Source organism: Topomyia yanbarensis, chromosome 2 (genome assembly GCF_030247195.1).
Source record: "Topomyia yanbarensis strain Yona2022 chromosome 2, ASM3024719v1, whole genome shotgun sequence".
NCBI classification, from domain to species: domain Eukaryota; kingdom Metazoa; phylum Arthropoda; class Insecta; order Diptera; family Culicidae; genus Topomyia; species Topomyia yanbarensis.
The window spans coordinates 450876475-450901052 of NC_080671.1; the positions used below are offsets into that span (position 1 = coordinate 450876475).

Below are 24578 nucleotides of genomic sequence, written 5' to 3' on the forward strand. Positions count from 1 at the left end.
TCCCCAGCTTAATTCGGGATGTCTTGTGTTATAGCGGTGGTATAAAGATGATGGGGTTGAGAGGGGGCGGGGTATGAGTGATGGATGGGGTGGTGGGCTGAGGGGGATGCAATGAGTGGTGATCTAAGGGGAATTTAACTTGGTGGTGACCAGTGAGGGGGAGAGGGGTGTAACCCTCTCCTGTTAAAACCCAGAAACCTTATCTCAATCGAAAAAAAATTTACCGGGATTAGGTTGACGGTTTTTAGAGTGATTACATATCCTTTCTATATGAGAGAGGCAAAAATGGAAGTGGTTAAACGATATATTTTTAAATGGATAGAAAGCACAAACGATATTTGCAAATATCAAGAAAATTCCTGGCATTAATTAATTTTGAATAATATACCGTCCAACCAGATTGTAACACTAAAGCCAAAACTAACCTTTTCTATGTTGGTAGGACATTCCTTATTTGTGTGTTGGGATCACCCTAATCAATCCAAAACCATTTTTTATGAAACCGTTTTTTGCCGAAATGGAATCCAGGGTACTAAAATAACCAAGTTTAGTGATTTCGATAGATTTAGAGATTTTGCCCAACTTTTGTTCTGAGTTCACTTTGGATTCATGCGACGCTTGACTCTTGAGCGACGCCTACTTTACCGGGTAACTTATAAGATTTACAATTCTGATAAGATACCTGTAGGGTACGATTAAGGGTTATATACAAAATTGGAACCAGGGCCGGAGGAAAGCGTGGGTAGTGTGGGTAGTACTACCCAATCGAAAATAACCGAGTGGGTAATTACCCACTTGAAATTTTGAACCCTTTCAAAAAATTTAGATGTGCAACGAATGTGTCTCGCACTACACACATTTGAAATCATCGATGTACCACAATTCCATTTGCATAAACGAACGTGATTTAATGTGAATGTAATGTAAGCGTGTGCATTGCGAAAAGGGAAAAAACCTTACTAATGGACCCTTCACCCTATGCTTTCTACCCACTCGGGCGTAAAGTGTTTCGCCACCCCTGATTGGAACTCAAAAATCGAAAAAAAAATTATCTCAAAATAGAGTTTTTTGAAAAGTACTGTTACGGTGAACGTAATATCTCAAGAACTAGTCATCCGATTTTCAAAAAAAGTTTTTTGAAGTGTTTGTATTTACATTCTCTTTGCAATGAATTTTTGTACAAAATTTTGAACACCACAAAACTGATTTTTTGGTCAACATGGTTTTTTGCGCAAAAAAAAATTATTAGAAAACCGATCCATTTAAATACACCACATTTTCCTTCAATAAACTTTTTTTTTTATTATTTCTTTTGAGCGGTTTACCTTGGAGAGCCTTCACCGCAAGCCTCTGCCAAAAAAGAAGAACCATTTAAGAACCTTAGAAAGTATCAGGAAAAGTGTAGAAAATCGCTTGATTTGTTCAACCTCTTTCGTGAAATTTGCATTCCTTAAGAGTGTGAATCTATGCTTAATTTCTTTTTGTAGATCCTGATAGATATCAGAAGTTGAAAATCAATAATAGGAGTAATAAATTTTATCTGTGTTGTTGGTATTGATAAATTTCTAGTATCAACTATACTACCCATGATCGCATAGTTGTCCCGTTTTCTATGGGATTTCCTATTTTTATGGGACTGATATGCGATCATGGGCAGTATAGAATTACATAAATTTTAAATAATTAAACACTGAGCTAATAAGATTGGAAACAGATTTTTGTAAAACAAAAAAGTTACTGGAAGGTGATCAGACTCAAAATCAGCATTTGTAACCAATTGGCTACAAATATGACTTTGATTTGTCAAAACCCAATCAACTGTTGACGGATTCCTAGCAGACGAATAGTACGTAGGTCCATTCGGGAACAAGTGTAAAAATCACCGATTTTGAAGAAATTAATTTTCGCGACAGTGCACTGAAAAGGCAAATACGCTGCAGCAAAAATAATGATACCAAGATCGGTTTCAACTCCGATACCCAAACACTCGATCACCTTGGTGTCAAAAGACGGTGAGACGCGATGTTTGATTCTGCGATTAATCGCTATTGCGATTCCTCCGCCGAATCCAACAACTAGATCAAATAGATGAATAATAAAATTTTGTAATTTCATTTGACGTTATCGTGATATCTCATTCTAGGACTTGCTTTCGAGTTTGATACGTGGAGTAATGTGACCCGTGTTCAGTTTTACTCTGTGAAATATAACATGAACATAATTTGTGGCGCTCAACGCAGGTTTCGTTTTCTGTCCAGGCATCACACTGAACCTTATCAATTTAATAACGACGTTCGAGGTCCTAATAGTTTTCTCATATCTACTGCTCGTGCCTGAATAGTGAAAATTTCGTTACCATGTTGCATGAAATTGAAGATAATTTGGAAATATAATCTAAATATTACAAGCACACAAAATAGATCGTAAATCATATGCTAGGAATCATGAACTAGTTCATAGATACATGAATGGTCATGACTATTGTACTAGAAATCATGAAGCAGCTCACGAATTCATGAATAATATTTCATGATTTTGTGAACTATTTCACGAGCATGGATATGGGATAGTAACTAATATATGCATTAGTTCACGAAGATTGAATGGATTCATGAGTAAAATTTCAAGTTTCGTGAAATAATTCACGAGAAAATATCCAGAATGTTTTGATTTTGTGAACTAATATTCCTAAATAGATGAATAACATCATGAGTCAACCTTTGGTTTTATGAATATTGTTCATAAAGTTGTGAACTAGTTCACGTACAGAGAATCGATTTGGTAGTAACAGGGCGGAAACCGTGACTGAAGTTCACAAAACAAAAACAAATATTTCCACTAGTTAATAAAAGCTTTACACTGGCGTTGCTGGAGGGAAATTGAACATAATTCTAAAGCACATTATTTTTGTTCTTGATCCAGTTTTCGTAACGTAAAAACGTGATTGTTCCATCAGAATTCATGGTACATTATTCACGATTTTAGGAACAATTTTTCTGTCCGTGTACAAAGCATGCCGTGCTTACGCAATGCAACAAATATCCCTTGTACTGAGATCTCATAAACAAATGTTAGGTGAAATCTCAGCGCTTCTGAATATGGCAAAAGAAGCAAAAGGCTGAGATACAGAAGAAAAATTTATTTTTTAGTCTTGAGAAATACTGTTTTAGTTGTTGTAAATTTCTTTAAATTATATAAGGTTAATAATATTTTTACATGTGTGCCTGACTAAAAAAGCAAATATGGGAACCTGAAAATAATCGCAAACATTTGAACTGAAAGACGAGTACAGATATTCCTCATTTTTCGTAAGGCTCAAAGACTTAAAAACAACAATAGGTTTTATTAGAAATCCCTATGAATCCGATGACTCACCCTCTATCCACACTTTTCATTTCGCCGGTTATCATGATGTTAGTATTAACTGATTTTGTTTGCGTCTTTCCAAACATCCCCTGTTCACTTTCTGCAACCCTCAACCAACGAGAATCAAGCAAAACTATTAAATAACCATCACCGCTAGTTTCGTTTGTGAACGGTGCGTGCCATCAATGATACAAGGCTACGGCGAGGGGAGAAGTGTAATTGTGCTTGAGTCGATACAGTCAGTATGTTGTCTGTTTTCGTACGTCGTACAAACGCAAGCGACGGCGCGTCGTGTCGACGAACATGCGGAAAAGCCGCCCCTCCAGCCTAACCATGTTCGGTGAGTTCAGCTTTGTACTACGCGTCGCCCGGGCAGGCAGGTCATTTTTGCTCCAGCCAGCGACAAGTGCACAAGTGTCTTTCTCACGCTCAAACACCGTAAAAGCAATACAAGCCAAGTAACGCGCTCGGTCAAGATGAAATACTTACTAGTGGGAATCGTTTTAGCCACACTGAGCTTCCAAGGTTAGTCTGTGGTTAGGCTGAAACTAATTTCAACGACTTTTCAATAAGCACGCTTTCTACCCAAACAGCAATCAACGCCTTGAAGTGCATGCAGGGTATCGAAGCCACCAAAGGTAACAACAACCAGGACAAAAATAATAATCAGAGAAATGAGAAACCACTGGAGGTGACCGAGTGCGGGGCGGCAACCGCAGTCGCCTCAACCGCCCTGCTCGCATTGGTCAAACCGAGCAGCTTCAGCATTCCAAATGGTGGCTATAAATGCTACCACCTGAAGTATGAGGAAAAGAATTCGGACGCCTCGACCATCATCAAGGGTTGTATCTACTCGTCGATTAACGTTTGCGATGGAAAGTTCTCCTCGAGCAACATCAACGAAGTTTTCTGCAGCCAGTGCGACATCGACAGTTGCAACTCCGGTGGACGGTTTGGATTCGACATGAAGCTGCTGAGTTTAACCCTGATGGCTCTGGTAGCATTCCTGTTGAAGTAAAAGGATGCTGTGTTCGGATGACCTCACATTCGGTGGTGATTCATTTCATTTGAGTATTTTATCTAAAACGCTTCAGTGTGTGTGTTTTCAAATTTATGTTTGGCGCCATTCAAAAAAAATCGTTCAAGTAGCGGCGGCGAAAGGGTTTGTCTAACAGACTTTCGCTCCAGCTATTGCTAGTAGAGGAATCTCATAAAATACCTACCAAATATTTTAGGCCTTCTAGTGGGGCACAACGTTCAAAAGAGTATAGAAACTAAGTGCTTTAATATGACAAAGAATCAACCATCCCATACAAACGGAAGAGAAGAAGAAACGAACACAATTTATTTTTATGAAAAAATCGATAGACGGGCCTCGTCGGCCTAACCTCCCCAAAAAAAGAACCAAACAAGACAAAAGTGAATCTCCTTTCTCTTTTACCGGATGGAAGCTATACAAGTATCAGTCGTGTATATGGCTGCACCAACCATACAGAACCAAACAAATTTGATGCCATTTTTTGCTGGTAGTTTGCATTAGCATATAATCACTTTAATCAACCAACGAATCCGTGGATTAGCTCAGTAAGAGAAGAAGAGATGAATCGTGCTACTTTTTATTTATGGCTTTCGTATACAAATGATGGTGTTACTGGTGAGAAATAAATATGGTCGTCAACGTCGAGGACACAAAAAACCACAAAATAAACGATGGCGTCGTAACATGATTAATATTCTGGACGACACTCCCCAAACCATTCGACAGATTGACTGACTGACTGACTGAGTGGAGCTGATCCAATATTTTAACGCGTGATGTCATTTTTGACCGGTCAAACTCTAACGAGACTTCGGGTTGCCTGTTTGAAGGAGGGTTCGAGACTGTTTATGTTTTTGTTCTCTTGTAATGAGTTGTGTATTTGGTTAGTGTAAGTGACTTGATAGCCGTTCGATCTTCTTATTTATAGTTCTAGGGAAAAAATGCGGTAATGAGCACGTCGCTGCATACTTGTTAATTTGATGTCTGCGGGTGGGTGTCGACAAACAGGTTGATGTCATAATGAGCTCTAGTCACAAAAGTTGGTTAATGTAGTTGGAATGTGTAATTTAAAATAATAGTTCATAAAAAAACCGATTACTTTCAAGTTTATCGGAATCGAAAAATAACTTTGAAATGCAATGAACAGTTTTACGCGAATATGTAAAATAGAAACCGAACTAGCTTTCCAAGTTAGGTTGAAGTAACTAGATTACGCATCGTGGTAAGCAAAACGGCTCATATGAATAATTAAAATGAAAATAAAACTCATCGGCAGCAAAACCGGTGCTCTATATTGGAAGGCCCAACACGATAAATATGTGTGTTATTTGCATTATGAGCACACATGACGGAATGCATGTAGGCGTTCGTTAGCACGGAACGAAACAGTTTATTTAATCAATTTTATTGGGATAGGCTGATTAAACATAGATTTCAATTTTGACCACTTAATTGGCTGGATATTCAGCATTCAGGAATCGGAATATATAGGCTCAATTGACATGTTCCCCATGTTATATGGAGATTTCCATGTCGTCGCTTTTCAGATGGAAGAGGTAAGAGAGCCGAAAGAAAAAGGTAGGGAAATGGAAAATGACAACACAATACAAGCACAACATAAAACAGTAGACAATCTGGATTCTTTACTACCGAAGGAATAATGAACCCTACTGATAAAATCTATAGCTCTTTACCACACTGGGCTAGCAAAAATAATACATCCATAAGTTTTAGCTCCCTGTATATAAAAGTAGCAGAGTAGGAGAACCAAAAATCGGGATACGCAATTCCATTATCGCAGAACAGTTACATATCAAATGATATGAAGTCCTGTAATCTGATTCACAAAGATGACCCGAATATTACTCAACACGCTGAATAGTAGCCATGTGATAATTGAAATTCCAGTGTCCAGTCCCTGACTACAACACTGCAATTGTGCCTGAAATGAGTGTGTCGAAAAGACAATTGAATATTTCGTCTTCGTCAAACAAGTATTGGGATTCCACCGCGGGGTTCCTTTAGAATCACGCTTTACTCGAAAAGAACAAGCCTTGTGTATTAAACTGCTCAGTAAAAGAATGATTTTTGAAAATTCAATTGCCCCACCTCTGAGTCGATTTCTAGTCCTATCAGGAGTACTTGCTCCAAATTTGAAGCAAATCGGACAAGTCTAGCTTCCGGACCAATGTGCCTGACGTTTTTATGAGATTTTTCGACATTTTACATGGAGAAAACCCACTAGCTCGCATTTTCGCCGCTAGATGGCGCTGTATGCATCGTAATATCACTGTAAGTGAAAATAACAAATATAATTTAATTGTCTACAACTTTTTCGAAGACTGCTAGTCAATCCGGCTTTGTTAAAAAAAATATTCTACTTTCAACAAAGTGATGTCTGAGTCAGTTTTGCATGGGGCCTAGCAGTGCATGGTTATGTATCAGTACTCGATTCCCACGAACTATACATTTTTGTGGAATAATGGTTATGTTTAGCTGAATAGTATGTTCAGAAGCATTGTTGCACATGATAGGGACCATCGTTAAATAACGTAGCATTTTATTTGGGGAAGTGTGAGTTTTGTATTTTGTGATGATGTGTGACGAAAGGGGAGTAGAGGGTCATGTCATGCTACGCAGCTTTTCAAAAGGGGAATGGGGGTTGATTTGATGCCACGACAACCTTACCCGTTTCATCTAACTAACATAGTTTTTTTTGCGGGATCATGGCGGGAGGGTTACCGTCAAGCTACGTAATGACCAGGGGGTGGGGGTACTCAGAGTTTTGTGACGAAATGCTACGATGGTGGAGGGGGTGTTAAAATCACTCTAAAAATGCTACGTCATTTATGAATGATCCCATACGAGTTATATTTTGGTTAGAAAATTTTAGTTCCACCTATGACAGCGTACAATACGCCGACACTAACTTTGCATAGAAGAGTGATTGAATATCGAAATGTTCGAAAGAATTACTGAAAAATGCCTGTTCTACAGCTTTGTAGAAGACACCTAATTTCTATCTGTTGAAAAGTTAATGTTCAGGACCTCCAACATGTGGAACTAAAATGTTCTAACCACATCATGTCTCGTATTATTTACTATAATTCTTCTGAACATGCTATTGAGCTAAACCTAACCGTTATTTTACAAAAATATTTAGTTTGTAGAAAAATAACAATACACTGCTATGCCCCATGCAAAACTGACTTAAACATCACTTCGCTAAAAGTTTAATATGTAAGTTATTTTAACAAAGTTGGATTGACTAGCAGTCTACCCAAAGATTTTTGATATCATGGCATTAAAAAATTGAAGTCTTCCCAAGTCTGGTACGACAGATGTATGTACCTAGCGCACAATGCTTCTATGAATGACGTCATCATCAACTATTTAAAGAACGGATTTCAGTTGCCTGTTGTTCGCTACTTTTATTGCTTTCTTTTGTGTTGTGCTCGTTTCAAGCACACTTTTATGTACAATCTCGAACGCAATAATTTGTGGACAAAATCGCTTATACAGTCGAGCTCCATGTGCAAACACGGTTAACATTGTGTCGTGGTACTAGTTGTCTCTTTCGCTCTACCGATCACCATCAGCGTTGACTCATTTTGCTTTGTGCGTATATTCCATTCGTGTACGGACATCTGTGGGAGTACACACGCTGTTTGATTCGAACATTGTACAACTGAACATCGTTCGCTTGGGTTCAATGTTTGAGGCGAATGAGTAGGTAGGTATGTTTAATTTGTTAGCGGTTACATGCGTAGCCTGCATGATAGTAATCTGTGCTTTCGTTGTACAAAGACGAAAACTTTCTTAGCAACAAATTTACGGTAATCGAGGAAATGTACAACGAAAGTATATTATTTATGTTGACGCAGCCGAACGTTCGGCAACCCTGCCGGCATGACGATACTCCATACATACGAGTCAGGCTGTCAGGCACAGCATAAAGCAGGAACTGTCAGGTTGAAGGGAGAATAAATAAAACGTGGTTGCTTTTGGTCGTATGTATTAAAATTAAATGATTTATTTGCGAAGTCTAGAGGATAAGGCTAAGAGTAAGGCGCACTAAATTGTAAGTTTTTTTTCTTATTAAATTTAATGAAATTGTCCTAACTTGAATTACACCTACAGTTGAAGCGTGAATAAACGACTTTCGGAAAGTGGAGCCTACTTAATTTGAGAAAACCGCAGTGGAGTTTGATTACACAAATTCCCCGGACAAAATCTTCAAAATTTATACGATGCCCGTGGCAAGAAGTCCGCTCGCGAGCCCGAATCGCTACGAGGTGGAAAGCAACTGCATCGCATGTGATAGACCCGATATGGTGGATAACATGGTCCAATGCGATGGATGCGACGACTGGTGGCACTATTCCTGCGCTGGTGTAACGAATTCCATTAACGAAAGAGCTTGGAGCTGTTCTAAATGTAATGCACTTACTAATGCGGCATCATCAAGCAGCGTTTCGGGTCGCGCTTCCCAACTGGCAGGCACGATGAAACGGCTAATGGAGAGGCAAGAGCTGGAAAAACAGCGCGTCGAATTAGAGCTTCAAAGGAAGTTTCTGGATGAGCAACAAAAGCTATTCAATGCCACCGTAGAGGATGAGATAAAGTCCCAGAAGAGCCGTGTGAGTCGCCGCTCTGCCCAAAATCGGGTGAACGAATGGCTGGGTTCAACAGCAGAAGGCGCAGTGGGAGGAAACCTCGTACCACTAGCAGCCATCCAGACCGAACTCGGGCCACCAGGGAGAGTAGCGGACATAGTAGTGAACCCATCGAAGCAATGGCAAGAGGGCCAGAGAATTCTCAAGGAACAACCAACGTTAGGGAAGCCGCAACAACCGGAGGAGAAGCTAGATGCTGATAAACACAAACTAGCTGAGCAGCAAATAGCTGATTTACGGGAACAGCTGGAGCAATGCAAGAAGCTGCTCACTGGACTGCAACTGACATCTAGTACTCAGGTAAACTCTTCAGGTGCTATTGCCAAATCCCGTCCGAAAGCCCCTGAAATAGAAAACCGTTATGCCTTTGAAAATAACTTTAGTTACCAGACCTTTTTAACAAATCCCCCCACGACCAATAATAATATGCTTCGTAATCAGTCTCGTCGCGTGGGGCAGGGTCATATATTCGCACCTGCCGGCACACATAATTTGTATAAAACTGCGAATCAGCACAATCAGTCCTTTCTTCCGCCCAAAACACAAGTGAATTTTCCCCCAACACAGCATCCAACTCCGCAGCAACTTGCTGCGCGACAGTCCCTGGCTCGTGATCTCCCATGCTTTTCCGGAAATCCGTCGGAGTGGCCAATGTTCATCTCCAACTACAATTACACTACGGAAGCTTGCGGTTATACAGATGGTGAGAACATGATTCGGCTGCAACGGTGCCTCAAAGGACACGCGCTCGAGACTGTCCGCAGTCGTTTGGTGTTGCCACAGGCGGTGCCACACGTCATCGAAACGCTTCGCATGCGGTATGGGCGATCAGAGGTGCTCATAAACTCGCTGCTGCGCGAGGTGCGATCGATTCCAGCTCCCAGGTCGGACAAACTAGAAGGATTAATTGAATATGGGATGGCGGTGCAAGCATTGTGTGATCACATAGAAGCTGCCAACGAACAAGCGCATTTGGCGAATCCTACGCTTTTACAGGAGCTTGTGGGAAAGCTACCGGCAGATCAAAAACTGTTGTGGGCTGGATACAAACGTGGCGTAGGGAATGTGAATCTGCGAACATTCTGCGACTATATGGCTGACATCGTTCGCGACGCATCGAGTGTTATACTCTACGAACCTGATGCGGGAAAAACAGTGAGCAGAGACAAGTCGAGAAGCAAAGGGTACGTGAACTTGCACACGGCCGGCAGTAAGGACACAACATCGCCTGGGTGTCATTACTGTAGTAAGCAGGGTCACCGTCTTCGTGAGTGCAACGAGTTCAAAGGCCTCAGCGAGGATGATCGATGGCGAAAAGTTCGTGAACTAGGATTATGTCAGATTTGCCTCTTCAGGCATGGGCGACGAAGCTGTCGTAGCAACAGTCGGTGCACTGTCGATGGCTGTCAATATCGCCACCATCCTCTCCTACATTCGACGAGGAAGGCCGGGAGAGTTCCGACGGTGGAACTTGCAGAAAACCACGCTCACCGTTACCTAGATTCAAGCTCGCTATTTCGGATCGTTCCTGTTACAGTTTACGGAAAGTCTAAAGCCATCGATGTGTTTGCCTTTTTAGATGAGGGATCTACACTGACGCTAATTGAAGACGAGTTAGCAATGCAGCTTGATCTTGATGGAAGTCCGCAGCCACTTTGCCTTCATTGGACTGGCGACGTGTCTCGAAGGGAGACGGATTCGAAAAAGGTTTGCTTCGAGATCGCAGGAACAGGACACAGCCAAAAGTTCAAAATAGCAGAAGCACGAACTGTCGATCGCCTTAACCTGCCCAGCCAGAGTTTCCACCGTGAAGTAGCGGAAAGGAGATTCAAGTACCTGAAAGGAATACCACTGCAGAGTTACGCGAGCGTCGTGCCGAAACTTTTAATTGGAATCGATAACCTACGACTAGCCCTGCCTTTGAAGGTGAGGGAAGGAGACGGCACTGGACCGGTTGCAGTAAAAACGAGACTTGGGTGGTGTGTATACGGTCGCCAGCTGGACGAACCCGACAAGGTCCATAGTTTTCATATATGTGAATGTAATTCTAACGGTGAGTTGCATGAAGCAATGAAGCAGTTTTTTGAGTTCGAGCAAGCGAGTGTTAAGGTACCGGATTCAATGATGTCGGATGAAGATCAACGCGCACAATATCTTTTAGAGACTACAACCAAACGGATCGGGAACAGATATGAGACAGGACTGTTGTGGAAGCAAGATGATATCGTACTTCCAAACAGCTACCCGATGGCGGTGCGCCGTTTGAAGTGCCTTGAACGACAGATGGAGCGCAACCCTGTATTGAAAGAGAATCTTCATCGTCAGATTCGAGAGTATGGCGAGAAGGGATATGCACATCGAGCGACAGAAGATGAGTTATCGAGAGCGGACCCGCACAGAGTATGGTACCTTCCTCTGGGGGCGGTAACCAATGCGAAAAAACCCGGAAAGGTTCGTGTTGTCTGGGATGCTGCAGCCAAGGTAGACGGCGTATCGCTCAATTCCGTGCTATTGAAGGGTCCGGATAGACTAGCATCATTGCCCGGCATTCTCTACCGTTTCCGATTGTACCAAGTGGCCGTGAGTGCCGACATTCAAGAAATGTTTCACCAAGTGCGCATACGAGAAGTCGATAAGCACTCGCAGCGATTCCTATGGCGTTTCGATTCTTCTAAAGATCCCGTAATCTACCTTATGGATGTTGCTACGTTCGGCTCCACATGTTCACCGGCCTCAGCTCAATATATAAAGGACCTCAACGCGAAGGAGCACTCCGAGATGTTTCCGAGAGCAGTGCAGGGTATTGTCGACAGCCATTATGTCGATGATTATCTTGACAGCTTTGGAAGTGAAGAAGAAGCACGGCAGGTAGCAGCAGAAGTTCGACTAGTACATCGAAATGGCGGCTTTACGTTGCGTGGATGGCGATCAAACAACGAAAATATCCTTGATCATCTGGGTGAGCCCAGAACCGAGGACGGCAAAACCCTCTGCCTAACCAGGACTGCAGCAACTGAACGCGTACTAGGAATGCTGTGGATTCCCCGGACGGATGAGTTGAGCTTTTCTACACAACTGGGTGAAGATGTTCTATCCTTGATCGCTGGAGATATTCGACCAACAAAACGGCAGATTCTAAGGTGTGTTATGTCACTTTTCGACCCCTTAGGATTATTGGCACCATTCTTGATCCACGGCAAGGTGCTTATACAAAACCTGTGGAGAACTGGCGCGGATTGGGATGATAAAGTCGACGACAATTCACGTGACTTCTGGCGAAGATGGACGAAGATAATCGAGTTTATTTCGACCGTGCATATCCCACGTTGTTATTTTCCTGGCGCCACAAAGGAGACGTACGCTGCAACCCAATTCCATGTGTTTGTGGATGCTAGTGAAACCGCTTATTCCTGTGCTGTGTATTTACGAACGGTAGACTTCGGAGGCAAGGCCCAATGTGTGCTCGTTGCTGGAAAGGCCAAGGTGGCCCCTGTGAAACCATTGTCCGTGCCAAGACTGGAGTTGCAGGCATGCGTGCTTGGAACACGGTTGTTGAAGTTTACTCTGGAGAACCTTCGTATTCCCATTTCCAGACGGGTGCTGTGGACTGACTCTACAACTGCGTTGTCCTGGATTCTAGCGGATCCACGCAATTATCGACCCTTCATAGCGCATCGAGTAGGAGAAATTCTGGAGTCAACTAAAGCTAGCGAGTGGAGGTGGGTCCCGTCGAAGCGAAACCCTGCAGATGAAGCGACCAAGTGGGGAAGTGGCCCTTATTTTAGCGATGAGAGTAACTGGTTTGGAGGACCGAGCTTCTTGCGTCTTTCAGAAGACAACTGGCCGAAGTCAGTGAAACCGTCGGTAGCAACCACTGAGGAAATGCGTCCTTCGGTATTTCTTCACGTGGAGGCCGGACCTTTGATCGATTACAACCGCTTTTCCCGTTGGGAGAGATTGCATCGAACGATAGCTTACGTGAACCGTTTCTTGAACAACGCCCGAGGCACAGGACGTAAGTATTCTGGACAACTCGAGCAAGAAGAGTTACTGACTGCCAAGGAAACTATTTTCAAGCAAGTCCAGTATGAGGTGTATACGGATGAAATGATAACGCTGACAAGAAACACAGCTCTACCACTGGAGCAAAGGAAGTTGTTAGATACCGGTAGTGACCTGTACCAATACGTGCCGGTGTTGGACGATCGCGGATTGCTTCGTCAATGTAGTCGGGTCAGGAAGGCTAAACATCTGCCTGTTGATGCGCGGTACCCTATAATATTGCCAAGGGATCATCCTGTAACACTGCTTCTGATCGACTGGTACCATCGCGCATTTCATCACGCCAATCATGAAACGGTGCTCAACGAGATGCGGCAGGTGTATATGATCTCGAGGCTCCGGACTGTGGTGAGGAAAATTTCCCGGGCGTGCCAAGTCTGTAAAATCCGAAGAGCTCACCCCCAAATACCCCTGATGGCTCCGTTACCTACAGCCCGGCTTGCTGCCTATGTTCGTCCCTTCACATACACAGGACTTGATTATTTCGGACCAATGCTGGTGAGAGTCGGGAGGTCGAGCGTAAAAAGATGGATCGCTCTCTTCACCTGTCTCACAATTCGTGCAGTACATCTGGAGATAGCCTACAGCTTATCCACCGTTTCCTGTATCTCCTGCGTTCGAAGATTTGTGTCTCGACGAGGTTCACCGATTCAATTTTTCACCGATAACGGGACCAATTTCCAGGGAGCGGAGCGCATTCTACGAGAGCAGATCAGTCAGGGAGTGTCAGCAACATTTACTAACGCATCAACGAAATGGATATTTAATCCGCCAGGGGCTCCTCACATGGGTGGTGCGTGGGAGCGCTTAGTACGATCGGTTAAAAACGCGATGGGGCATGCGTACTTGGGCAGGAAGTTGGACGATGAAGGACTGCATACGATGGTCGTGGAGGCGGAATGGCTGGTAAATTCTAAGCCTCTAACGTACTTGCCGATTGACTCTGAGGAATCGGAGGCGCTCACGCCAAATAACTTTCTGCTCGGAAATTCGAGCGGGGTCAAGCAGCCGGTAGTGCACGTAGCTTCTCAGACTAGGATCTTACGAGATTCATGGGTTCAAATCCAACAGAATCTGGGCGTTTTCTGGAAACGATGGGTGTCGGAATATCTGCCGGTGATTCGCAGACAGTCAAAATGGTTCGGTGAAGTAAAGGCTGTTGCCGAAGGAGATTTGGTGCTGATCGTCGAAGAAACGAAGCGAAACGGATGGATCCGTGGTCGTGTGGTTACCGTTATGAAGGACAGCGAGGGTAGAGTGCGCCAGGCGATCGTACAAACGCCGAACGGGCAGCTGCGTCGTCCTGTATCCAAGTTAGCGTTACTGGATGTCGAAGGAAGTGAACGTGCAGTCTTGACTGGTGGCAAGATACACCCGGGGGAGGATGTTGACGCAGCCGAACGTTCGGCAACCCTGCCGGCATGACGATACTCCATACATACGAGTCAGGCTGTCAGGCACAGCATAAAGCAGGAACTGTCAGGTTGAAGGGAGAATAAATAAAACGTGGTTGATTTTGGTCGTATGTATTAAAATTAAATGATTTATTTGCGAAGTCTAGAGGATAAGGCTAAGAGTAAGGCGCACTAAATTGTAAGTTTTTTTTCTTATTAAATTTAATGAAATTGTCCTAACTTGAATTACACCTACAGTTGAAGCGTGAATAAACGACTTTCGGAAAGTGGAGCCTACTTAATTTGAGAAAACCGCAGTGGAGTTTGATTACACAAATTCCCCGGACAATTTACGTTCGATCAATTCATTGATTTCACGTGATTAATTTCCACTCAGCCTATCCTACATTGATTCTGCTGATAGGTATATACTAGGGTGTCCCAAAATGACATCATGTTAAAAAAGTCATCGGGCTCAAAAAAAAAAGGTTAGGGTATTAGGACCACTTTCTTCTTCGGAGTGAATTTGCTAAAATGCTCCCTACTGGTGGCGAATTTAGATTTTTTGAAAAATGAGCTGATTTTGGGTAAAATTTCAAAGGCATGCCTGAATGACCTTAGATTTTTTCCAGCATTTTTTTTATTTTCTGAAGGTCCTAATGGAGAAGTTTGGATAGTTAGTTTGTACAAATTTTGAATTATAAGAGCGGCAGAGCCATTAAAACTTAGTAAAAAGTGATTTTTTTGGTGTTTTTCAGTACTTTTTCTTCAAAACTGGGTATCTACAAAATTTTAAAAGTATAGAAAAAACTTTATATAGTTGAGCCGAATACAGTGGCGTAATTTTGCTGAAGAAAGTGTATAGCTACGGCTAATGGGGTATGAGTTATTTAAGTTTTTGTTAAATAACCTTTTGACATTTTATATTATTCATCAAAAATAACACTGTTCTACAAAATAAAACAACTTGAGTAGGCTTAGTCCGCATATTATTTTTCGGAAAATAGAAGGAAAATGATGAAAAATGGCGTTTTTAGCTTGTCTCTAGTACATCAGAATCGGTTTTTATGAGCATTCGACGATGTTTTTAAAAATTATTTTGTATACTAATAGCCCCCTAGTAGGTTTGAAAATCACTACAATTAAACAAATATGTCGATCTAATGGCAAGTTATGATGTATATTTGAACGCTGAATTGATTTGCGTATTTACATTTTGTATATAAAGTCTTATTTTCATGTTAGGAACTTTAAAGTGGAGAAAAATTCAGAAGAGTGAGGTGAGTGTTGAAAAACTGATATTTACTGTTTAGATCACATAATTCCAATATAGTCGAATTTGGGGCAAATATCCTCGAAAAAGTTTTACAACAGAATACAGCGCATCTTCTGACAAAATTATTTTGTTGAAGATGCCTCCTAGAAGTAATTATGGAGAATTAACTCTTCAAAAAATAATTAGAGACTTGACGTCATTAGCAAAGTTATCATTATTTTTATAATTTAAGTTACAAAAAAATCATCATATGCTCATTAAACCTCGTCCTGACATACTAAAGACCTACAGGAAACGTCATTTTTCATCATTTTCCTTTTTTTTCGAAAAACAATGTGTGGTCAAAGCACATATGAACTGATTTACTTTTTGGAACAGCATTATTTTTGATAAATTGCTAAAAATGTCAAAGGTTATTTAACAAAAACTTAAATAACTCATACCCCATTAGCCGTAGCTATACACTTTCTGCAGCAAAATTACACCTCTGTATTCGGCTCAACTATCTAAAGTGTTTTCTGTACTAAAATTTTGTAGATACCCAATTTTGAAGAAAAAATACTGAAAAATACCAAAAATATCACTTTTTACTAAGTTTTAACGGCTCTGCCGCTCTTATAATTCAAAATTTGTACAAACTAACTAACCAGACTTCTCCGTTTGGATCTCCAGAAAAATAAAAAATGCTGAAAAAAATCTAAGACAGTTCAGGACCACTTAAACAGGCATAAATTTGAAATTTCATCCAAAATCGGCCCATTTTTCAAAAAATCAAAATTCGCCACCAGTAGGAAGCGTTTTAGCAAACTTACTCCGAAGAAGAAAGGTGTCCTAAGTGGACTTTTTTAACATGATGTCATTTTGGGACACCCTAGTACATACTACAAAACCTATTCATGAATGATTACCCTGAAACTCAAAAAACCGTTGCACAAACGTATCTAAGTCCATATATAAATTTTTTTTCAAGTCTTGTACATTTATAGCTTGGATAAATGATTAAAATCACTGAATTCGCTGCATTTGCATGCGTACTTTTGGAAAGTTACAATCATAGCAAAATATAACTAGAAAGCTTGGTCTATACATGAAATGTAATGTTATTGTCTAAAATTTGACTTTTGTTCATCGGTTCGGGGTTTTTACCGCATACAATCGAAAAGTTATTACAATTTTTCAAAACTGGTATTGTGCCTTAAAGATTTAAAACAGTTTCAGACTAGGGAGAAATCATTATAAACTTTTGCCTAAATAAATTATTCTCAAAATAATCCCGACTAGTTTTAGCTAATCTTGGTAACTTTTGCTGTTCTCGAATAATCCCACCTAGTTTGCAATAGTTTTTATTTAGAAAACAGCTGTCACTTCAAATATTCTGATGCCAAAATATCTCGCTAAACTATTTTAATCTCGTTTAAACTTTTCTAATCCCGCCTAATCTTTTTTGGTAGGGGTCGGACTCAGACCAAGTTTAGAGTGATTTTCCCCTCGGTTCCAGATATTAGTTTGGTCGCGGTTTTCTGTCTTCTTTCTTCAGATCTTCTCAAATAAGTTTAATCGGATTCGATCACCTACAACAAATGAAACGACCTGATAACCAACAAGGTTTGGTTCAATATGTAACATTCGGTGTTGATTGGTTGTGGTTAAACTTTACGTAAGAAATATATTTGATTTTATGCATAAAAATAATTGTTTTTTTCGTGCAGGAGGGCACAATACCTAATTAGAAAATTAGTTTTTAGAGTTTAGGATTTTCCTCATCAGTAACTGGATGGATTTCGTATTATGATTAGCAAACCAGAGCTTCTGTGCTTGTCTTTCCGAGACATCACTCGGAATATGCCAGTTGCTTAGTTCATGCAAGACGTATGACTTTTTGGATTTAGGATTGAGCGTCTAACTAGTGCCAGTTTTGGTGGTAGTTTAGATTTATCATCTAACTAGCCCAAAGACTGGTGCTAGTTGCTTATGAGGAGAATCCGAAACGCTAAAAACTAATTTTTGTATTTGATTTATTATTACTCTAAATGTACTAAGAAAATAAATATTTGACATGAAGTAGTGTAGTCCTATGTATACAGTTCGTCCAACCCCATAGGGTTGCCCCTTGTAGTTTTCCTTGTTAATCTAGTGGGCTTGTTCGGATGCAGCCCAAGAGCGAATCTTGTGTTTAATTTATATTTCCCGTAGATTTATAAAATTCCACTGCGAGATTGCTTTAGAAGCAAGCCTAACTCGAAGCGAACAAACCTCGTTTATGCTGCTACTATAAGTGAGTTTGTTAAATCCACGATCACATCCAAGTCATTTGGAGCTTCTACCTTATGAAATACCCGTAAGACCTAGTCGCCAAGCCCTCGCCGAAGAGGTCCAAGTTCGTAGATTTGGGATTACGATATATAACGATATCTAGGGAGGTATTTTAATGATCAAAGATGAAGTATTAACAATCACATAATGACGGATTGAACTCATTTGGATGAGCCAGTTTTCCAAATCATGTGCGACACTGTCAGAGCATGGAGTTACATCTGACACCTCTTCTTTGCCAGATCATGTGTCTTTCGATTACTACGTTGTCACTATAATACTTTGCAGTAGTTTTTGCAGTGGATATCAAAAGCCGATGGTTTTTACTGGGGTATTACGCAAAGAGTCGAGTACCAAATGTTGAAACGACCTAGTTATGAACAGAGGAGAGGGAGCCAAAGCGAAGTCTCTCATTGTTGCTTGCGTCCTGTTGTAGAATTTTTTCCAAAATTAATCCCAAAAATAGTCCCAGTTACTAACTTCACTATTTTTGTCAACAAACCAGCATTATCTAAAAGATATTATATTACATTACATTGTATTATATTATATTGTGTTATATCATATTATATTGTATTATGTTATATTATATTACATTATGTTGTATTATATTATATAGTGTTCTAACCGGGGTGGGCGTAGCGTATTGGTAAATCGATTGCCTATGGAAGCGTCGCTGAGTCGGGGGCCTTCCTTAAGTAGGTATTACAACAACATTTCCTACCCTATCCTAAGTATCGGTGAAGATAGTCGTGGCCGGCAATAACGATTCTCATGCTATTGGTTTACTGAACTCATAAGAGATAAAGTTCATTCCCGATCATTTATCTCACAAGCAAGATGAGTTGAGCTACCTATAGACAACATGATAATCGTTAGTATGCAATCTACGAATAGCACCGTGCTTCGCAACGCAACGCAACGCAACGCAACGCCTTGTACGCAGCGCACCTGGGTTCGAGTCCTGACCCCGCACATAGGGTTAGAAATTTTTCATATGAGATTTTTCTAACCCGAAGAGGCGAATAACGTTAAGGTTAAAACCTCTATAATCGAAATAAAAAAATATAGTGTTATACTAATATTATATTATATTATATTATATTATATTATATTATATTATATTATATTATATTATATTATATTATATTATATTATATTATATTATATTATATTATATTATATTATATTATATTATATTATATTATATTATATTATATTATATTATATTATATTATATTATATTATATTATATTATATTATATTATATTATATTATATTATTATTATTAAAACAGAATTGATTCGGCGCTGTGTAGCTGGTTGACCAAACGAGTGGAAATACTTCCTCTCCTTAGAAAACATTGATTGAGGGATTACCGATCCTAAGTCAAAGCAGAATCAATACTCATTTTACCAAATAACAGTACTATAAAACTGAGGCCTTAAAGCAGTCTAGTAACAACAGTTGTGAAGAGCAGTTATAGTAAAATTATCATTATGGATCAATTGTATAAATCAATGTTATACGGTATCAAGTGCTGTGCAAAGATAAACAATCCAAAGTGTTATCGTAATATCGTAATGACGTCAGACATAAATTTCTGGCACCTGCTCGTCAAGACCATTTCGAATATACCCAGTCAGTCTAGATTCTGAACTGTGAACTCTGGACTCTGCACTCTTTACTCTGGATTCTGAACACCGGGTTCTGGCCTCAATATTCTGTGCTATGGACTCTGAACTATGGTTTCTGGGATATTGATTCTGGACTCTGAAATCCGAGCCCTAGACTTTAGACTCCGAAGTCTGGACTCTGAACTCTGGAATCTGTACTCGGAACTCTGGATTCTGGACTCTAGGCTCTCCCCTCGGGACTCTGGATTCTGGGCTCTGGTCTTTGGACTATGGACACTGAACTTTAGATTCTGGACTCTTCACTCTCATCGCTGGATGATGAACTCTTGGCGCTGGCCTCGAACTTCTGTACTATGCACTTCGACTCTGGACCATAGGCTCTGGTATCTGTGGTCTTGATCCTTCACTCTGGAATCTGAACTCTTGGATCTGGATTCTGAACTTTAGGCTCAGCACTCGGGTCTCTGGATTCTGGAGTGTGGACTCTCTCCTATAGACTCTGGATTTTGCTCTGGACTCTGAACTCGGGACACTGGGCTCAGTATTTTGGGTTGCGGACTCTGGTCTCTGGGCTCTGTGCTCTGGACTCTGGGCTCTGAACTCGAGACACTGGGCTCAGTATTTTGGGTTGATGACTCTGGTCTCTGGACTCTGAGCTCTGGTCTTAGGATCCGTGTCTCTGGACTCTGAGCTCAAGATTCAGGACTTTGAATTCCGGATGCTGCACTCTTCACTCTGTACTCTGCGCGCTGCTCGCTGGGCTATGGAATCTAAACTCTGGATAATCGAATCTGAACTCTTAATTCTGAGCTCTGAGCTCTGGAATCTGGACTCTAAATTCTGGTATCACTATTTTGGGTTAGAGACTCTGGCATTTGGGCTCTGGGCTGTGGATTATGTACTGAGCACTCTGGGCTCAGTATTATGAGATAAGAACTCTAGACTCTAATTTCTGGTCTCTGGGCTCTGGACTCTAGGGTTTGGACTCTGGGCTCTGGCATCTGAACTTTTGGCTCTGAGCTCTAAGCTCTGAACTCTGCACATGGAACTCTGGATTCTGGACTCTGAGCTCTGCCTTCGGAGCTCTGGGTTCTGATTGCTGCGCTATGGAGTCTGGACTCTGCATTCTCGACACTGAACTCTGGATTCTGGACTATAGACTCGCCTCAGTGTTTTATGTTAAGGACTCGCGACTCTGGATTCTGGTCTCTCTCCTCGGGACTCTGAACTCATGAGTCTTGTTTCTCTCCTCGGGAATTTGGCTTCTGGTCTCTGGGCTATGGACCCGGAATAAAAATACACTAAAAAAATCAGTTTTTTCCAAATAACTTTTTTTCCTTGAAAGTCCCCAACTTGAATTTTTGACGGTAGGTAGGGAACATAATTACCTATCTTGGAACAAAATTTCACCCAAATCAAAAATGGAGTTTTTTGAAAATCGACTTTAAATTTTTAAAATCGATTTTTTTCAGTGTAGGAGTCGATAAAGAGTTTTTTCAATATTTTCATTTGACAAATTTTGTGAAAATCACTCCTACAAACATTTTTTATAGGATTTGTCATTTTTAGACCATAGCCATTTTAAAAAAATGGTAAAAACAGTTGGACCCTTTTCAAAAGACAGTCTAAATCATTTTTTGAAAAACAAAGTGGCTTTTGTGACAAAGTGCTCATGTACAGAAAGTTTTATTAAAATCTGAGAGGGTGCTGCCAACATTTGTTCGAGTTGACGCGAAATTCGTCTGTTACGACATCAATTAGCCTCTAACAATCAAATGTGATGCAAGTTATTTTGGACATGGGGTAGCTGTCTATCAATCAGACAATGTTATTGGGTATGCATCGAGGTTATTGGGTTTGCATGCACTCGATTCGTGTAGTTTATCGCCGGCAACCAAACGACCTTAATCAGGACAGCCGCTCATCAGCTTGTTCCAGAAACCACTACTTTCTGATCGACGTAGACTACATCGAGCTTGCTTCCGGCAAGGACGAAGTCTTCGCAAATGCTTTATTTCATGCACCACTAGAAAAGGGTTTGAGTTTAAAAAAATTGCCATATATAAAGTTTTGAAAGAAGCTGAAGGACTCCAACTGAGCAAGTACCTGTGCGGATGAAATAAGGACTGAGACCGGAAAGAACCGGACGATGCAATGGATTATCGGATTCATACAGCATGGTTGGCCCGTAACATTATTTCAATTAGAATGCTTCATATTGGATACGAATTCAGCAAGTTATTAATCATTGGATTGGATACGCCGGCTCTTCCACGTTAGTAAACTGCTGATCACCCCTACTTTTCTAGATAATCATCTTCTATTAATTATTGATAGATCACCATTCAACTCGACTCTGTTTTTTGTTTTGTCTTTAGTCATTGTCTCAACGTTCAAGGATGAGCTGCTGCCAAACATTGTTGTTCAAATATTTCTTCAACGGTTATATCTTTCTACTGCGCTGTTTCTGCCTATTGTCGTTCAAATTTAATACTTCCCATCGAGCGTTCTATTATTCAAATATATCCTTCGTATATACCATCATCTTCATTCTTGCCTACGCCTACATCCTTCCGCAGTATTTGGAAGTTGTCTTTCGATTGGTGACAGGTACCTCACCACAAATCACCAAACTTTTGACAGGTTTCTGGCTCAGCACAATCTATCTAGGAGGGATCGTTCCTTGTCTAGTAGGCCTTGTATACCGCAAAAGTATTCTCAACCTGTACAACAGCTACGTCCGGTTATGGTACACTCTTAAACAAGGAGTTCCGGAAAATTTTGACAGGAAAATTTTCTATCGTTTTATTTTTAAATCCGTTGTCATCGATGGAGTCTGCATCGTCGGAGCAGTGGGAATCCGCGTACGGTTTTATTGGTTGAATGGACGTACACCGTATCAGTTGTATGATGCTCTGTTTAATTACTTTATTCTATCAATGCACGCCTGTGTATCTAATCTCTTTGTCATCGTTGCATACCTTGGGGCGCACTACTTTCGGATATTGAACTATAGAATTCAAATGGTTAACGGTATGCTCAAGGAACTTGACCACAATCGGGAGTGCTGGTGGTCTAAACCGAAACTTAAAACAAGGATATACAAGCGTCCTATTCGAGAGCTATACAAGCTGGCGCGATTACACGGTGAAATCAACCGAACTATACAAAAGTTCATGGAACTGCATGACCCTTCACTGCTAGTTATTGTAGTTAGAGGTTTCATCGGTATAATACTAGGAACATACGCCATGGTGGTTATACCGCTTCGGATCATTTTCCTCCCAACGATCGACGTGTATGTTTATCTTCTGCTTCAGCTTGTTATTTATTTTTTTCATTTCTTTTACCTAGTGGAGAGTGCAGCATTATTTACAAGAAGGGTGACTTTGTTTGTGAATTTTTTCATATAACGAATATAACGGTTTACTCTATTTGGCAGGCTGAAAAAACCGGTACTATTCTAGACGATTTCTCGAGGAAAGAGGCTAATGAGCTATTGGACACAGCAGTGAAGTTATCAACACATTCAACTCTAATATTGCGAGCATAATGGTTTAATTTCAGATTGAAACGATTAGCCTGGAACTACTTCATCGGGACCATAAAATTTCTAACATTGGCTTGTACTATATTGACTTTTCGTTGATCTATGCGGTAAGCTGGAGGAAACAATAAGCCTTTTACAAATTTGAACTAAAAATGTTGCTATACTTGTTGCAGGCTCTGGCCACAATGATTAATTATTTAATTATAGCTGTACAATTCCGAATGACCAAATAGCCTAAAGATTATTAAGCTAAAAAAATAAGCAATAAAACATTTCAAAAAAGAATAAAAATGATTCGAAACCATTAAAAATATGTACCCCAATTAGACACACAAATATTAGGTTCTTTACTGAAACAGTTAACCTCACTTTTCTTGACAGTTCGATTGTACTGTTTACATGGACTTTACGGTGATGTCACAAATGAACTAAGTGTTCATTTTTGACAGTTCGCCTGTACTGTTTACATGGACTTAGAAAAATTCTTTACGATTTGCTTCGAGCGAATCTAGTCATCCACAAATTCCCTGTAAACAGTACAATCGAACTGTCAAGAAAAGTAAGGTTAAATGTTTCAGTAAAGAACCTAATAGCTAAAACGAATACGAATTTACGTTCTTCGTACCAAATCCACCTATTCATCGCACCAATCGTAGCAACCCTGTTTCGCACAGAATTAATTTGACAGCATTATCAGGAGATTTGCAGCAGTAATGTCGAAAGTATCAAGCAACTACGCTCGATGGTTTGTTCGTACTGCCAGCTCTCCTCCGGAGCGAAGAAGTTGGATATTTTGAGGTCAGGTACGTAGCTAGAAAAGGGGGGCTAAAATGCTTTGAAAACAAATTTCAAAAACATTATTATCAGCAACTTTAGCTTATAGCTCCTTTGGTTTGAGATAAAGTTAGAAGCTTGCTGTTTCCAACAACCAAAATCAATGGTCACGAAATTCAGAGTTGTTTATGCTCCTGTCCAAGCCGGTGTGAAGCGAAAAACCAATAAAATTACTTTTATATTGTGTTCCTTGTCTGAAGAACAAAGGAAACTTCTACTATACTATGCCCTAGTAATCTGTCGAGAGTAGTGAGTCGCAGAAGCAAGAAGTGGTGCACCGGCCAAATATTGTGATTGGTGGTGATTCGCATAAATCAGAGTATTTGTGATGAAGAACATTTTCTGAAGGTCAAAATGGAGGCTATACTTAGTAAGTATTACTTACGATAGCCACCTTTATTGAGTTCTACCACCTCAGGTATTCTGCGCTC

General features: G+C 40.6%; 3 protein-coding genes across 4 annotated transcripts; all 3 read left to right on the forward strand.

The window, feature by feature from the left end:
- Positions 1-3721: 3721 nt before the first annotated feature.
- Positions 3722-5074, forward strand: LOC131685783 (uncharacterized). Its single transcript, XM_058969729.1, has 2 exons — positions 3722-3891; positions 3960-5074. Exons 1-2 carry the CDS (start codon positions 3843-3845, stop codon positions 4382-4384), a joined length of 474 nt encoding a protein of 157 aa, XP_058825712.1. The 5' UTR covers positions 3722-3842; the 3' UTR covers positions 4385-5074.
- A 159-nt stretch (positions 5075-5233) lies between these two features.
- On the forward strand, positions 5234-14568 carry LOC131681110 (uncharacterized). The gene is made up of 2 exons (XM_058961821.1): positions 5234-8486; positions 8546-14568. Exon 2 carries the CDS (start codon positions 8656-8658, stop codon positions 14566-14568), a length of 5913 nt encoding a protein of 1970 aa, XP_058817804.1. The 5' UTR covers positions 5234-8486; positions 8546-8655.
- Positions 14569-21431: 6863 nt separating this feature from the next.
- LOC131685782 (uncharacterized) lies at positions 21432-23489 on the forward strand. Of its 2 annotated transcripts, XM_058969728.1 has the most exons (4): positions 21432-22668; positions 22780-23146; positions 23206-23274; positions 23331-23489. In XM_058969728.1, exons 1-4 carry the CDS (start codon positions 22163-22165, stop codon positions 23439-23441), a joined length of 1053 nt encoding a protein of 350 aa, XP_058825711.1. In that variant the 5' UTR covers positions 21432-22162; the 3' UTR covers positions 23442-23489. The 2 variants fall into 2 exon arrangements, with proteins under 2 accessions (XP_058825711.1, XP_058825710.1); XM_058969727.1 differs by having other exon boundaries at positions 21432-23146.
- Positions 23490-24578: the final 1089 nt, after the last annotated feature.